At 43.5% G+C, this 15,634-nt stretch overlaps 1 protein-coding gene across 1 annotated transcript in view; it reads right to left on the bottom strand.

Moving 5' to 3' along the window:
* DNHD1 (dynein heavy chain domain 1) overlaps positions 1 to 15,288 on the bottom strand; it is an 81,228-nt gene extending 65,940 nt beyond the window's left edge. The window contains 6 exon segments of the mRNA XM_049891387.1: positions 4,689 to 4,845; positions 6,640 to 6,750; positions 6,829 to 7,032; positions 11,721 to 11,894; positions 14,072 to 14,906; positions 15,198 to 15,288. Of these exon segments, the coding sequence (XP_049747344.1) occupies positions 4,689 to 4,845; positions 6,640 to 6,750; positions 6,829 to 7,032; positions 11,721 to 11,894; positions 14,072 to 14,906; positions 15,198 to 15,288 (1,572 nt within the window).
* Between the last annotated feature and the right edge of the window lie 346 nt (positions 15,289 to 15,634).

Below are 15,634 nucleotides of genomic sequence, written 5' to 3'. Positions count from 1 at the left end.
GATTAATTCTGTAGGGGAGAGGGGAACAGCATCAAATAGGAAGGTACCAGGGAACTTGCTGAGGTACTAGATATGTTCTATATCTTATGTAGATGGTGGTTACATGGGTATATATATATGCAAAAAATTCAACAAGCTGTGCACTTAAAATTCATTTACTTTTCTGTATGTAAATTATACCTTAATATAAAGTTTTAAAAGAATGATAGAAATAACTACTGACTGTAAAAACAAACTTACAAGAATTTTTATAGCATTTAAATAAGGGTAGTATCCAGGAACTGGAAGGTAGAGAAAGGCTGTGAAACAACTTGCCCCATTTTATGCTCCAATTCAGCTGGGTACAATGGGACATCCAGCTTTTGTTGCCCAGAAACTAAAGGCCATTGCCTCCTTCTTGTTCCTGCACCATGGCTCTAGGATCCTGACACTGCTGATGCCACTCACCTCCTTCCCCTACCTCCTGAAGAAATAATATTAATTTCCTCTTCAGTTACTCTTAAAACATCCAAAGAAGAATATTCCTGAAGGGTCCAATCTGCACAGACCCATAAAACACGCAGAGGCTCTTTTAACTACAAATTCTTAAACTCTGTGAAGCTGTTATTGAGCACCTTCTTTATGCAAAGACTCGTCTAGTTTCTTGGAATACACTGGCAAACAAAACAGGCAAAGATCTCTACCTTTGTGAGTCTTACATTCTATCGTGGGAAGTTAGCCAGTAAACATAAGTAAATTATATAGTATGCTAGAAGATGATCGGTGTTATGGATTAAATTATGTCCCCCCAAAATATGTGTTGTAATTCCTAACCTCTATGCCTATGGTTATAATCCAGTTTGGGAATTGGTTGTCTTTGTTATTTTAATGAGTCAGGATTAGTGTAGGGTATATCTTGAGTCAGTCTCCTTTAAGATATAAAAGAGATTAAACAAGTGAGCAAAGGAGAGATGGGGTAAGATAGAAACCAAAACACATGGAGATCTCCAAACAACCAGGAAGCAGAAGCTGAAAAGACAAGGACTTAACTCTAAAGCCAAGAGAGATAGAAAGACTTCCCCTAGAGCCAGCATTCTAAATTCAGACTTCTAGCCTCCTAGACTGTGAGAAAATTAGTTTGTTCAAGCCATCTACTGGTGGTATTTCTATTATAGCCAGTACTAGATAACTAAGACAGAATTTGGTGCCAGAAGAGTAGGGTGTTGCACTAACGGATACCTAAAATGTAGAATCAGTTTTAGAGTTGGGTAATGGGTAGAGGCTGGAAAAGTTTTAAGGTGACTAATAGTAAAAGCCTAGATTGCTCTGAAGAGACTGTTGGTAGAATTATGGACATCGAAGGCAATCCTAGTGAGAGCTCAGAAGGAAGTGAGGAGAGCCATAGAGAAAGTCTCTATCATCTTAGAGAATACATATTGCACCAGCAACAGACTGTTGCTAGAAATGTGAACATTATATGTGCTTCTGGTGAGGCTTTAAAAGAAAATAACAAACACGTGATTAGACAATGGAGGAAAAGTGAATGCTTTTTATGCAGCGGCAAAGAACTTGTCTGAATTACGTTCATATGTTTGGTGGAAGGTAGGACTTGTAAGTGATCAACTTGGGTATCTGGCTGAGAAGATTTCTAAGCAAGATCTTGAAGGGGCTTTGTGGTTTCTCCTTGCCGCTTACAATAAAATGTTTGAGGAAAAAGATGGACTTCAAACTGAACTGTGCAAAACGAAAACGGAACTTAAAGATTTGGAAATTCTGTTGTACAAACCAAGGACATATGTTCCAGAATATTCATCAAGGACATGGCTACCCAATCTTTTGTTAAACAGATTAAGTCTGTGACTGATGGATCTAACCAACTACCACAGCAAAAAAAAAAAAAAAAAAAAAAGCCATCAGCTTAGATTGAAGGGGGCAGAGAAAGAATGAAAGGAAAGAACACTGTCTGCCTCTTGGAATTCTACAAGCAGGAAACAGCCAAAGTAGCTACATCTGTTATCCCCCAAGAAAAGAAAAGGACCATCCTTGGAGCAGCTTGGAGATCAGCAGAACTGCTGGAAGGAGAATGGGAAGCAGGGCCTCCTTGATTTCAAAAGGTGGGGGTATGGTCTCCTGGATCTCAAATGATGGGGCCACAGCCTCCTAGGTTTCAAAAAGTCAGATCATCATAAACTCAGTTCCAGAGTGTGGGGCTGCCATTAAGGTGTGCCAGGGGAATGGGGTTGCTGCCCAAAGCTGAGGGGGTGGGGCTGCCATGCCCATGGGGCAGAAGAACGAGGCCTGCTGGGGATGATGAGGAGGTGGGGCTGCCATTCATATGGACTAGGAGGATGGGACCACCCAAAGCCAAGGGATCAGTTGCTACAGAGTTGCTATCTCAGTGGATGGAAGGCAACACTGAAGCCCAGGGCCAAGGGACCTCCACCCAGAATCCAGAGGACAAAGCCAATACCCAGAGTCTGGAGGGCGGGGCAGTTTCCCAGATGGTTCCAAAGAACAGAGGATTATTTTCAAGGCTTGTAGATTGCTTTGCTGGGTTTTAGACTTGCTTGGTACCTTTCAGGGAGCCCTGGTGGCCCAGTGGTTAAAAGCTTGGCTGCTAACCAAAAGGTCTGAGGTGCCAATTCACCAGCAACTCCTTGGAAGCCCTATGGGGCAGTTCTGCCCTGTCCTGTAAGGTTGCTATAAATTGGAATCAACTCGATGGTAACAGATTTTGTTTTGTTTTGTTTTGGTACCATTCCCTCCAATTTCTTCCATTTGTAATGGAAATGTCTACTTTGTACCAGTTCCACCACTGTGCTTTGGAAAGAGACAACTTGTATTCTAGATTTCACAGGTTAACAGATGAAAACGAATTTTGTCCCAGGATGGAATACACCTAAAGTTTCACCCATATTTGATTTACATGATTCAGAAGATGAGATTTTGGACTTGGAGTAGGTTTAAAACTTTTGGGATGATGTGAGGGAGTGAATGTGTTTTGCATGTGGCAATGACATGAATTTTTGGGGGCCAAAGGGTGGAATGTTATAGATTGAATTATGTGCCCCAAAAATATTTGTTGTAAATCCTAACCTCTACGTCTGTGGTTATAATCCCATTTGGGAATGGGTTGCCATGGATTGAATTATGTCCCCCGAAAATATCTGTCAACTTGGCTAGGTCATGATTCCCAGTATTGTATGATTGTTTGCCATTTTGTCATCTGATGTGATTTCCCTATGTGTTGTAAATTGTATCACTATGATGAGATCTATAAGATTAGATAGTGTCTTAAGCCAATCTCTTTTGAGATATAAAAGAGAGAAGCGACCAGAGAGACATGGGGACCTCATACCACTAAGAAAGTAGCGTCGGGAGCAGAGCGCATCCTTTGGACCTGAGATGCCTGCACTGAGATGATCCCAGACCATGCAAAGAGAGGTGACAAGAGCTGACAGAAAGAGAAAGCCTTCCCCTGGAGCTGGTGCCCTGGATTCAGACTTATAGCCTCCTGGCCTGGGAGAGGATAAACTTCTCTTTGTTAAAGCCATCCGCTTGTATATTTCTGTCATAGCAGCACAAAGCACCAAGATAACTAAGACAATAGGTAATACAGAAAAAGGAAAACACAGAGTAGGGTAAGGATGATAGGGAATTCTGGGAGGGGAGGGGATGTGACCATTTAAAGTGTTTGAAAATTTTGAAATCATAGGTATTTAAAAATATTTATTATAGAAAATTGCAAACATATCCATAATACCCAATTCTAACTACCCAAATATAAACTATTATATATAATAAGATTGATAAGATTTCAGCCAAGAGCTATCCATAAAAGAAGTAACTAATTCCTCCCGGGAGTAGAAATTTCTTACAGTCAAGGCCATCTTTGAGACTTCAAGTTTCTGTTCCTGGTGATTAACCAACTCTGAATGATGATGGGAGCAACTTGGAGAATGCAAAACCTGGTTCAAGCCAGGCAAGGTGAGCTCCCTTCAGGTCAGTTCTCATTTTCACAAAATCTACTTCGGTCCGCTGTCTGAGAACTGGACTATCTGGCGTTGGTGATTAGCCAGAGAACTGTGTGAGAATCCAGGCCCACCTAACAACAAATCATGATGATAGGCCAAGGGCAAGAGTCAAGTGCACGGCAGGGCCTCTCAGAGCCCTAGGCAGGCAGCATGCACCACAGATGCAAAGTAGGCATAAATCAGGAAGGTCTCTAGTCCCAGCTACTGTGTTTGTCCAGCTACTATGGCCCGTTCAAAACCCAGGACACAAACTGCAGGACTTCTAGTGACTATACCTTAGAAACCACACTCTGCATTTTATGTCTGCCAAAGGTTCAAGATAGTTTCAAGGATAAAGCCAGTAGCATGAAAGACCAGGATTTCTTCTCTCAAATCCCTTAATGCCCCAGCACAAACAACTGACAAAATAGACATAGTTATATTCCTTCTCCTCCCTGCTCCTAAGTGTCAGGACCAAACCTCAGGGAAAGGGTAAGTCCAAGCCTCTGCCCACTTGTTATTGACCCATCCACCCTAGAGCAGAGACTGCTACTGCTGGGCAGGGCAATGGCTCTGAACCACTTGCAGAGTCCAGGCCACGTGGGGGATCCCAAGAGGAGCTTAAGCTAAGAGGAGGCTGGAACTCTGGGGAGCTCAGCTTGGAGAGAACGTTCGTAATGAACTGGAGCCTCTTACCATCTGAAGAATGACTGTGCAGAGGTGTAGGCATCGGCGGAGCAGACGTAGAGCCTTGTGGTTCTCCTTGGCTAGAGCCCGTTGTAGCTCCAGCAGCTCGTAGCTCTGATCTGGCTCCTGGGGAAGCCAGGACACAGAGCGCAACTCCTGCAGAAGCCTGGAATCAAGGGCTAAACTAGTCAGAACCAGCAACCCAGCCCTTCTTCCTTGGATACTTTATAAAGACTGTAATATTCTCTGTGACCCTCAGTGACAGGTTCCTCTTGTGACTTCTTTGGAAGAGTTCAAGCTCGGGAAATTGCTGGCTGGGGAATTCTTTGAGAAAGGCTTGGGGTATGTGCAAATGATCAGGGTCACTCCCTTCTGCCAGGAGAGAGGATCATATATCCTCAAAGTTCTGAATTGGAAGGAGAGATTCCAAAGGTTTCTTCCTCAGAATAAACGAAGCTGAAGGCCCCAAAAATCTAGATAGATGAGTTGAGTTTTAGAATCAAAGATGATGAGCTTGCAGCTTCCCTATGAGCTGATCATCACCCCAAGGAAGCCCACTTCTCTATCTACTTTCCCACAGAGAGCTCCACATCTCTAAACATCCTTGAAAAAGATGAAAAACCCCCAGCAAGCAGAAAGGATGATCATAACAGGTGCCACTTAGTCAGTGTCTAAATAAGAGGCACTGAACATGTTGCTTTATATTCACAATCTCATTAATTCTCACTACAGCTGTGTAGAAATCATTATCTCTAGTTTACAGACCAGAAAACTGAGGCACAAAGAGTAAAGTCCCTTGCTAGCATTCAGGATATAAATTCAGTTCTGCCCAGACTCCAAGCTCTTATGCTTTTAAGTATGCCATGACAATTAGGCTAGATTAGAGGACGAGAATAGCCTAGAGCAGAGGTTGTAAATTGGTAGCCCATGGGCCAAATTCAGACCAAAAAGTTTTTCATATGTACCACAAAGAATTAGCCAGCAGAGCATATTAATAAAAATTTGAGCCAACTAGTTAAAATTAAGAAATTTCCCAACAAAATATGGATTTCCAGGATATCCTGAAAAATAAAGTGATTGACCACACTGGGGAAACCTTGGAGGCGTAGTGGTTGAGAGTTTGGCTGCTAAGCAAAAGTTCAAATCTACCAGGTACTCCTTGGAAATCCTATGAGGCAGTTCTACTCTGTCCTATAGAGTCACTATGAGTTGCAATCTGCTCTACGGCAATGGGTGTGGTTTTTGGTTTGGACCACACTGGGTCTACCATATTCCCAGACAGCAACAATCATTTAGAACTGAATAATCACTATCCTTTCTAGACGCAGTCTCCTGATTACAGTCCCACCTCCCTAAAGCCTTGCACTTATCCTCATGCATTCTTCAATACTCCTGGTTGGGCCTGGCAGACATTTCAGTTTGCAATTCCTATCAGAAAAGATAATTGGAAATGTCTGAGAAGTGGTGTAGGGAAAGCAAAGAAGTACTGAAAATAGGAATAATCAGTCTTTTCCCAAAAAAAGAACCCAAGCGATACAGTGGAAAGAGCAGAGAATTTGGAATCAAACACCTGAGTTAGACTCCCAGATTCGATACTTAATAATTGTCACTATAAGTTGGAATTGACGGTAGTGGGTTTGGGTTTTTTTTGTTTTTAATTGTGTTATCTGGAGCAAGTTGATACAGAAGAATATGTAATACCATGGAGAAGTGTTCAGCATACATTATCCAGAGAAAAAGACTGATTATTAAAAAATATATAAGGTCTGATCCCATTTTGTATGCATGATAGAAAAAAGACTAGAATGATGAGCAACAAAATGTCCATAGTGGTTATTTATGGGTGGTGCGATTAAAGGGTTTCCCCCCCACATTTTCCAAATTTTCTACAATGAACATTAAACCTTTTGTAATAATAATTTTTTAAAAATCCATTAAAGTTGTATTTTTAGGAACTCACCTGCTAATATGGAGCAGCCCAGCTCCGAAGTGGGGCACGGCCAAGAGCAGATGACTTCCTAGGAGAATTCGGCGCTGATGCAGGCCCTGTAACTTCATACTCTTCTTCCAACTACAGAGTAGAGGTCAGTGGCGACATGCCGTTGCTCCTATCCACATTAACCCAAATTCCAAACCCACCATCACCTACCGGGTCAATGCCTTGCGTACGAGGCAATTCTTAAAGAATGGAATGAACTGCAGCTGTTGCCAGAGAACAGAGTGGCGGTGCCAGGTACCCAGTGTCATTGTGTCACTGCCCTCCACAGGATGTATATGCAGGATCCCAAAGGGAGAGAAGATGTAGTGCTCAGGATTCACCTTGTTTGGTGGCACAACCATCAGGTTATAAGGCCTACGAAAAAGAGCTCTGATCAGTGGGAGCCCTGGGAACCTGTGCAGACTGCAGTAAGGGACAAGGGAAGGATGGGGAGATGAAAAAGGAGGCAGAAGAAAGTAGGAAGCAGTGAAAAGAAGTAGAATAATCTTCAAACTAGAAAGATGGAACAAATATTAAGAAGACATTGAAGCCAAAGATAGAAAAGAATAAAATAAGTACTTAGCCTGTTCCAAGAAGCTCATCTCTCCAGACCAACATGCACTATATATATCCCATCAATTTTTTAAGATGCTATCAATTATAAGATGCATCATTATTATATGAAACACTAAGAAAAAATACTGCCAATATGATACTCCATCAATTTATATAAGATGCATCACAATTTCAGAGATACTGAAATATGAAAAAATGAGTTCATCTTAGAAATTACAAAAAACGTATATCCCTATGTACCGAAAGAATATGCAGATATAATCAGGGAATTGCTGCCTGGAGTAACTGAGATTGGGGAAAATCAGAGGAGAGGCTAGAAGACAAGAAACAGGCAAAGAGGAGAACTACAAACTGAAGAGCCAGACAAGTACTTCCAGAGATATGTAAAAATCCTAATAGACCTTGGGCTCTTTTGGCAAAATGCACCTACATCCCACATTATAATTTATGGATCACTATATAGAGTCTCTATGAGTCAGAGTCGGCAGTGGGATATAACAGTTGTATCTAGTTGCAGTAGATTAGTTAGCATAATGCTATGTTTGAGCACATTTAACAAAACATCTATTAATTTTTATTTTGCTGTCACCTTTTCACAACTTGGAGCCCATGATATTTTTAGGCATTAAACACACTTACATAAACCCTTTTAAAGCTGTATGTCCTATAATGCTTAAGAGATAAAATGGTCCCACCCTCTCTTATTTCTCTCAACTTTCTAGAACACATTATTAAGCAAACAAATTAAGAGCACTGAGATAGATATGGAGCCCTGGTGGCACAGTAGTTAAGCGTTCAACTGCTAACCAAAAGGCTGGCAGTTTGAATCCACTGCTGCTCCTTGGAGACCCTATGGGGCAGTTGTACTCTGTCCTATACGGTCACTATGATTCGAAATTGACTTGGTGGCAGTGGGTTTGGTTTTCTTGTTTGTTTTGAGAGAGATATCAGAGTGGGTTTGTTTCTCTTCTGATAGAGTTACTAGATCTTCTCAAGAACCAAAACCAGTTGCCATGGAGTCAGTTCTGACTCATGACGACCCCATGTGTATCAGAGCAGAACTGTGATCCATAGGGTTTTCAGTAGCTGATTCCTTTTGAGGTACCTCTGGGTGGACTTGAACCACCAACCTTTCAGTTAGCAGCCAAGTGCTTTACTGTTTGCACCACTCTGAGATGCCTTTCAAGTACCCTTATCCCCAAACTGAGAAACCTGAAACAAAGAGAAGTTATGATGCAGTTAAAGGAAGAACACATGATTTAAAACCAAATTTACCTGACTCAAAGCCCCTCCCTTAACCACTGGGCCACTTAGCTTCCTACAGGATAGCAGCCTATCTCAACCGATCTCTGGCTCTCCCCAGTATATACTCCTTTCCCTAGGACATTCCTAATGGAGGCTGCTCTTTCTGGGCAGGGCTAGGAGTTAGGGAGCACTCTCCTCACTCCTAATGGCCACTGCTCCTTTGGGGTCTATTCATTCATTCCACAAATGTTTATTAAGGCCAAACACTGTGTCAGGCCCTAAAGATACAACAGTGAACAAGAAAAACCTAGTCCTTGACTTCATGAAGCTTAGTTAAACCATTTATCAAGTTCCTTCTCTGTCCAAGCACTGTGATAGGGGGCAAGGACATAAAGATCACTACTACATAGTCCTTGCTCTCAAAAGGCTGAGAGTCAATTAGAGTATTAAGCAATGCTAGAGAGTAAATGGGGCAAGCCAAGACCTTCTTCCTGAGTCCTAGGCCTATATTTTCAACTGCTTCCAAAACATCTTAAACTCTATGTCCTGCATGCACCCAAAATACAAGAAGTTCTATACAGACCTCATCGCCTAGGCCCTCCAAATCTGTTCTTCCTCCCGTTCATTCATTCAATATTACTGAGTTTCTGCTCTATGCCAGACTGTTCTAAGCCCTGAGGATGTATCACTAAACAAAACAAACAAAAGCCTCTGACCTGACAGAGCTCTCATTCTACTGGAGGAGAAAGATGATAAACATAATGATAAGGGGAAAGAGCAGGAAAAGGGAGATTGGCAGTGCTGGGGGAGGAGAATGTTTCAATTTCAAATAGGGTGCTAAGTGTGGAGAGGTGACAAGCAAAGACTCTAAGGTGGTGAGGGAATGAATTCTTTCCTAAGTATGAATCAAAATCTAGAACAATACAAGAAAAAATTGATCAATTCACACATTAAAAAAAAAAAAAAAAAACCTGTTACATGGCAAACTAAATAAATACATAAACAAAACCAAACAACAAATGACAGGATTCTACTTCTGGTTATAGTGCTCTAGAATTCTGGAACAATTCCCACTTGGGGACAACTAGAAAAACTGAGCAAAATTATGAAGAGCACCTGTATGAAGATATCAGAGGATACATAAATTAAATCCCCCAGGCTTTTGGTTGGGACCCTCTATGGTTACAATTTAGGAGTAAAGTTGAACTGGAAATATATCTCCTTCCTTGATGTGGGCCCAGAACTGCAAATTTCGCTCACTTAGTTCTGAGTCTGTTGAAAACTCTGTCCCCTTCTTAACCTTTCATGCACGTTCAGGTAGTCCCTGACTTATGACTGGGTTCTGTTCACAGGACTACGTCATAAGTATCTAAGTCAAATACTTCTTTTTTTCCCATTATTATTGCCTTTTATTATCAGTATTTTTATAAATCCAATCTTTAAACATCTGCAAGTGAACATCTGAGAACGGTAACGTCAACAAATTATGCCCTGCAACACAATATGTAGTACACATTAGTAACGATAAGATGTACTACCAAAAAAAAAAAAAACACACGCATTCATAAGTGCAGATCCTCAAAATGCAAATACTTTGTAAGTCAGGGGCTACCTGTATAATAAACTTGACACACAGCTGCCTCTAATGGAATCAACAGGAGCTTTCATTTGGAGAAAAGCAGCATCAAATGCTAAACTCACTTCGCTGGATTCCTTCTTTGGCAAATCTTGACCCTGTAATTACTCACCACCTTTTTAGTTCTCTTGTTCATGGTTTCTTTTCTCTTTATGTGCCTAATTATCTTTGGTTGTGCTGCTTTTCTGATTATAACATTTTCTGTCTGTAAGCTCTCCAGTGCAGTCAGTAGCTATCCTACCCTATCTACATTACTACAATTACTACCATGTTGGTAAACTGTTAAATGAATTAGTCAGTAAATGAATGAATGATACAGATCATTAGTGCTAGCTAAGTTCAGGAGAAAGACATCAGTGTATGCAGGGAATAAGGCTCTCTGGGAGGGTATAGCAGATACTGCGTAAGAGCCTGGACTTTTGCTTTAGACTATACTGTATTAGGTTACCCTGGTTGTGTGGTGGTTAAGAATTTGGCTGCTAACCAAAAGGCTGGAAGTTCAAATCCACCAGCTGGTCCTTGAAAATGCTATGGGACAGTTCTACTCTGTCATATAGGGTCGCTATGAGTCAGAATAGACTTGACGGCAACAGATTTTATTTTTTTGGTATCAGGTTAAGTCCTGGTCCCACCACTTAGTATGTGGATTTCGACAAGTTACTTAATCTTTCTATGCACCAGTATGCTCATCTCACATGTGGGAATAATAACAGCACCCACCTGGTAAAAACAAAAAAACCAAACCCGTTGCCATCAAGTTGATTCCAACTCTTAGCAACTCTATAGGACAGAGTAGAACTGCCCCATAGGGTTTCCAAGGAGTGCCTGGTGGATTTGAACTGTTGACCTTTTTGTTGGCAGCCATAGCTCTTAACCACTACACTGCCAGGGTTCCCTCCACCTTGTAGGTGAGGATTAAATGAAATAACACAGCATGTGTTTACTATTAGCACAATGTCTGGTGTATGCTTGATTAATGGTAGTTATTATTATTTTTTTATTATTATTTCTGGGAAGAAATGGGATTCAATGAGGATTTTAAAATAGGTAAGATTTGGAACCCATAGGGGAAAGTAAATGAATGCCTCTAGAGTTACATGAAGAAGAAGGAGATTTGGTTTTTATAGCCCCAGAAGATAAAACTAGGCCCAGGATGTAGAGGTTAAAAAAAAAAAAGAAAAGCAGATTTTGGCTCAGTCTTGGGAATGGGATGTCTTGGGAAGCACATAGTTTCTCTGATACTGTAAATATTTAAACAAAGACCTAATCCTTGCATGGTAGTTGGAAGAGTTCCTTGTTAAGTCCCCTTGTAAAGCCATGACCAAATGTTTATATCACTCTAGGATAGAATAAAGAAGACAGGGCAAAAGGTGAGAGAAGGATAACTAAGGAGCTGAGAGAGAAAAAGGGGAGCAAAGAGGGTGGAGAGGAGGAGACAGAGGAGAAGAAAAGAAGGAAGAAAACCAGGAGACAGGAAAGAAGGAGTGTGGGGAGACAGGAGAGGGTAGAGGAGCAGGTATGGAGAGAAAAAGGAGGGAGAAAATAGCTTGTGAAGAAACCAGAGAGTAAGAGGAGTAGGAGAAGGGGCCTGGACATAAGCTGGTACCTAAAATACCGGCTGGGAGCCACATTGAGATAGAGGAAGTGGATCTTCTTCAGGTATTTCTCCATCTGTAGAATGTTCATCACATGGCTGCCTGGGAGGGAAGTCTCCAGTAAGAAGTCAGTGCTTCTCTTTTGGAAGGGCTCCTCTCCAGGAACTTCCTGGTCAACCTGGGACCTGTATAATAAAAAATCAGAAGGAAACAGGAGGCGGAGCAAAAAGGTACTGAGGAGGTGGGCCTTGCCACTGTTGGCAAGTGAAAGGAGGAGCTAGATCAGGTGCTTGAGGGGACCTGATATGACATTTTCAGAGCTGTCTATTGTGTACACCCACAGATGTTCACATACTAAGCAAATATGGTCCATCATGCATGACAGGCACCTATATTCACACAGACATGTGCGTAAATGACCCCTCCCTTTCTGATGAATGAATAATCATTCCGGATTAATTTTGATTACCAGTACTATGAAGTCAGTGTTACCTAATACTGCATACAAGTAATGGGAGGACTTTATTTTCTCAACTTACCCACCCTGTAAACACACAGTTTTGGATTTCCCTTCTCTGTCAACGTTCCAACCCTCCAGATCTCAGATCTTTGCTCCCATTACACCTGTTCTCCCACCCTTCAGGATCACCATGCCTGTGACCCTTCCTTTCTCCTTCCCCATGATCAACCAACCTCTAGTTTCACATCCTTTCCTTTCAAGCCAGGATTCCATGGTGTAGCACTTCAATCTGCTCAAACCTACACCAACACTCTCATCTTCTTAATCTTCTACCACATCAGTCAACAAAATCCCAACCCCAAACCAATCCAGCCATCTGCCTTCTCCTCTCCTATATACATGTTGCTGAAGGTAGCAATAAGCATGTAAGTTGAGAAGACCCTGTGGAACTTAAATATATTAGTTCAATAAGAAAATTAATTACTCAAGAAACAAAAATGCATTACCCAGACTAATAATGTTGGCTGAGGTGACCTCAGAGCACAGAAACTTCAGTTTTAAGTTCCCCCAAGAAAGGAAATTTGTACTCAGGGCACAGCGTAGCTCTTTGAGAGAGGAAGAGCCTGCTGGTGCTACTGAAAGCATAAATTGTTGGCACTGGCCACCCTCCAGAGTCCTGGAGGCAAACTGGTTAAGCACTTGGCTGCTAACTGAAAGGTTGTTGGTTTGAACCCACTAGCCATTCTGCAGGAGAAAGATGTGGCAATCTGCTCCCTTAAAGATTACAGCCTTGGTAACTCTGTGGGGTAGTTCTATTCTGTCCTTCAAGCTGCCAGGGAGCTCAGCTGGTCCCCACATTAGGCCAGGAAGAAGGCTCTGAAAGAAAGGGTTGGGATGAAACTCACATCCAATTGTGCTACCAACTCGAATCTGCCTTGGCTTAGCTCAGCTCAGAATTGACTCGATGGCAATGGTTTTTGTTTTTGTTTTTTTACTTGGTTTGGCCACCCTCTATCAGAGCCCTGAGAGTCTGCCTATTTGTCTACCATTAGTGCTTTAAGGCTTAAAGAAAAACTTGACCCTGCCATAAACTTATAGCAAAAACTAAGGAAGCCAAGCTTGATTAATGGTAAAACTAGCCTTCCTCCCCAGATAATGAATGTGTCACAGGCAAGCTGCAAAGCACCTAAAAAGTGAGACCAGAGGATAGGGAGGAATTCCAAGACTAGAGCTAGAGAACCTTCAGGATAGGGGGTCTCTGTAGGCACTCTGAAATCCTGAAGAAAGTTCTGAGAGCCAGATAGGGAAACAATTTGTCATTCAAGCTGCCAGGTGGCTCAGCTGGTACCCACGTTAAGCCAGGAAGAAGGCTCTGAAAGATAGGGTCAGGGTAAAATTCCCATCCAATGGTGCTACAAACTCGAATCTTCCTTGGCTTAGATCACATAGGCATGCGTGCGAAGGGCCCTCAGACAAGCACTCACTTAGAAGCAACTCAAGAGAAGGACCCCGTATCCAGCACACAGCGCTTAGCGCAGGTAGGCCCAGAGGCGACACTCAGTGATTATGAATGAGTGAGAAAAAAAAAAAAAAAAAACCATCTGAGAAAGAAGTCTGGAAACTGAGGCAGAGAAGCTGTTTTCGGAAGCTTCGACTTACTTATGGTGGCTTTTGATTTTCATCGGTTTCTGCATTTCCCTATGGGGATTAGCATTAAGATCATTGGGTTTATTTTGCAGACAAAAAAGAGAAGCAACCTCAGACCAGTTTGGTTTCGGGTCAGATTAATCCTTATGATCAATAGGGAGCTAGCCCTAGACATCTAAAGGACCCTAGGGGCAGCCCTATACCAGCTTTTTTTTACCCCTCTGCTCAAAGCCCCAGCCTGGGCCCCTCACTTACCTAGTCTCTCTTTCAACAAGTTCCTTCTCTGCCTTGTCAGCGCCACTGCTTTCATACTGTACAGGGATGTCTGTTGCCAGTGCCAAGGGGAGGAGGCTAAGGCTATCCAGCCACTGCGTCTCTTCAAGGGCCACCTCAGCACCAACAATGCCTAGGCAGTGCTGTAGCTCTGGCAATGTCAGTGGTCGCAGCCATGTAGCCAACTCCTTCTCTACCTGCTGCCCATCCCACCGAGCCTGCACTAAAGGGCAGGCGGGGTACGGGAGCCCATGGTGGAACCTCTGCTTCTGTAGATGGCAGTCAGTATGGGAGGCACTCGCTAACAAAGAGGTGTCTGGGGGAAAGGCCTGGTCTATGGCATCTAGTAGGTCCAGCTGGAGCTGGGACTGGACCCAGGGTGCCCAGCGGTACAGCTGCTCCAGAAAAGGCAGCAAATCAAGGTGGCCACATAGCAGTGAGCGATATGGAGGCAGTAAACCCAGCACTGCGTGCAGGTAGTGCCAAGCTGCGGGGCTGCGGTCCTGCAGCACAGCTGAGAACAGAGTTCTGAGCTCAGCTAGCAGGAGCTGCAACACTGTGGGCTTCTCTGCCTCAATCATTGACTTTAGGAGCTGTTTCTGTTTCCTCTCAGAGGCCCAAGGCCGCTCTTCATTCTCTAGGACCAATACAGAGTTCCAAGATTCAAGAGCATCAGATGATGCTTCATCAGGAGATGGGCCCACCTTCGTCTCCTCAGGGACCAACAGGAGTTGAGCATTCAACTGCTGTCGCAGTGACCTTGCCCACTGCTCCGGCTCCGACTGCCAGTTCCAGGTTCTGGGCTGCAGAACCTCACCTGTTTGGCCCAACCGAAGAGGGATATAGGAGGAGAAGGGCCCTTAGGCTCTGGGTAGGAGATGGTTAAGGTCAATGGGGTGAGGCTGGGAGAAGGGAAGGGGAGGGAAGGACCTAGGGCTTGAAAATGGGTGGAGCAGCAGGGTAGAGCCAGGCCAGCAGAAGGCCTTTCCTGAGACTCTTAAGCCCTCACTAGCTTCCCCCCAGGACTCTGGTAAGAAGCTTGCCCAGGAGGTGAGGTTCCTGCATGCACAAGAGTTCCTTCCCAAATCCCCTATCCTGTCCCTCTCACCTGGTGGATCTGGTACAGGAGGCAGGGGGAAGGCAGAGAGCCAGATCCGCTGACGAGGTATCATTGGGGAAAACCTGCTGGAGAAGTGCATGGACACAGACGTGGGTCCCAGGTAAAAGCTCACCCTAAGCCCAGCCACCCCCACACAGAAGGCCTTGCACAGACACGTGTGATCACATGAAGAGTCAAACTGACACACCGACAGGGTTCAATCAGAGAACCTCGATCACAGCAAGGAACCTACGCTCCGAGTGCAGCCTGGCGATCGCCTGAAGGGGAAGAACAGGTTGTCACTCAGAGGCCCCAAAGCCCCAGTCCCACAGTCCATCAGCCCACAGGCTAAGGGTCGTGAGGACAGAAAGTGGAGGAACCGGTACAGCAAACCACTTGGTTGGGGTCTGGCGGAGGACGACAAAAGGAGGACTCGGGTCCCAAGA

The sequence above is a fragment of the Elephas maximus genome, chromosome 7 (genome assembly GCF_024166365.1).
Source record: "Elephas maximus indicus isolate mEleMax1 chromosome 7, mEleMax1 primary haplotype, whole genome shotgun sequence".
Lineage (NCBI taxonomy): Eukaryota > Metazoa > Chordata > Mammalia > Proboscidea > Elephantidae > Elephas > Elephas maximus.
The sequence above is the reverse complement of the archived record's forward strand: the minus strand, read 5'-3'. Positions and strand labels throughout refer to the sequence as shown.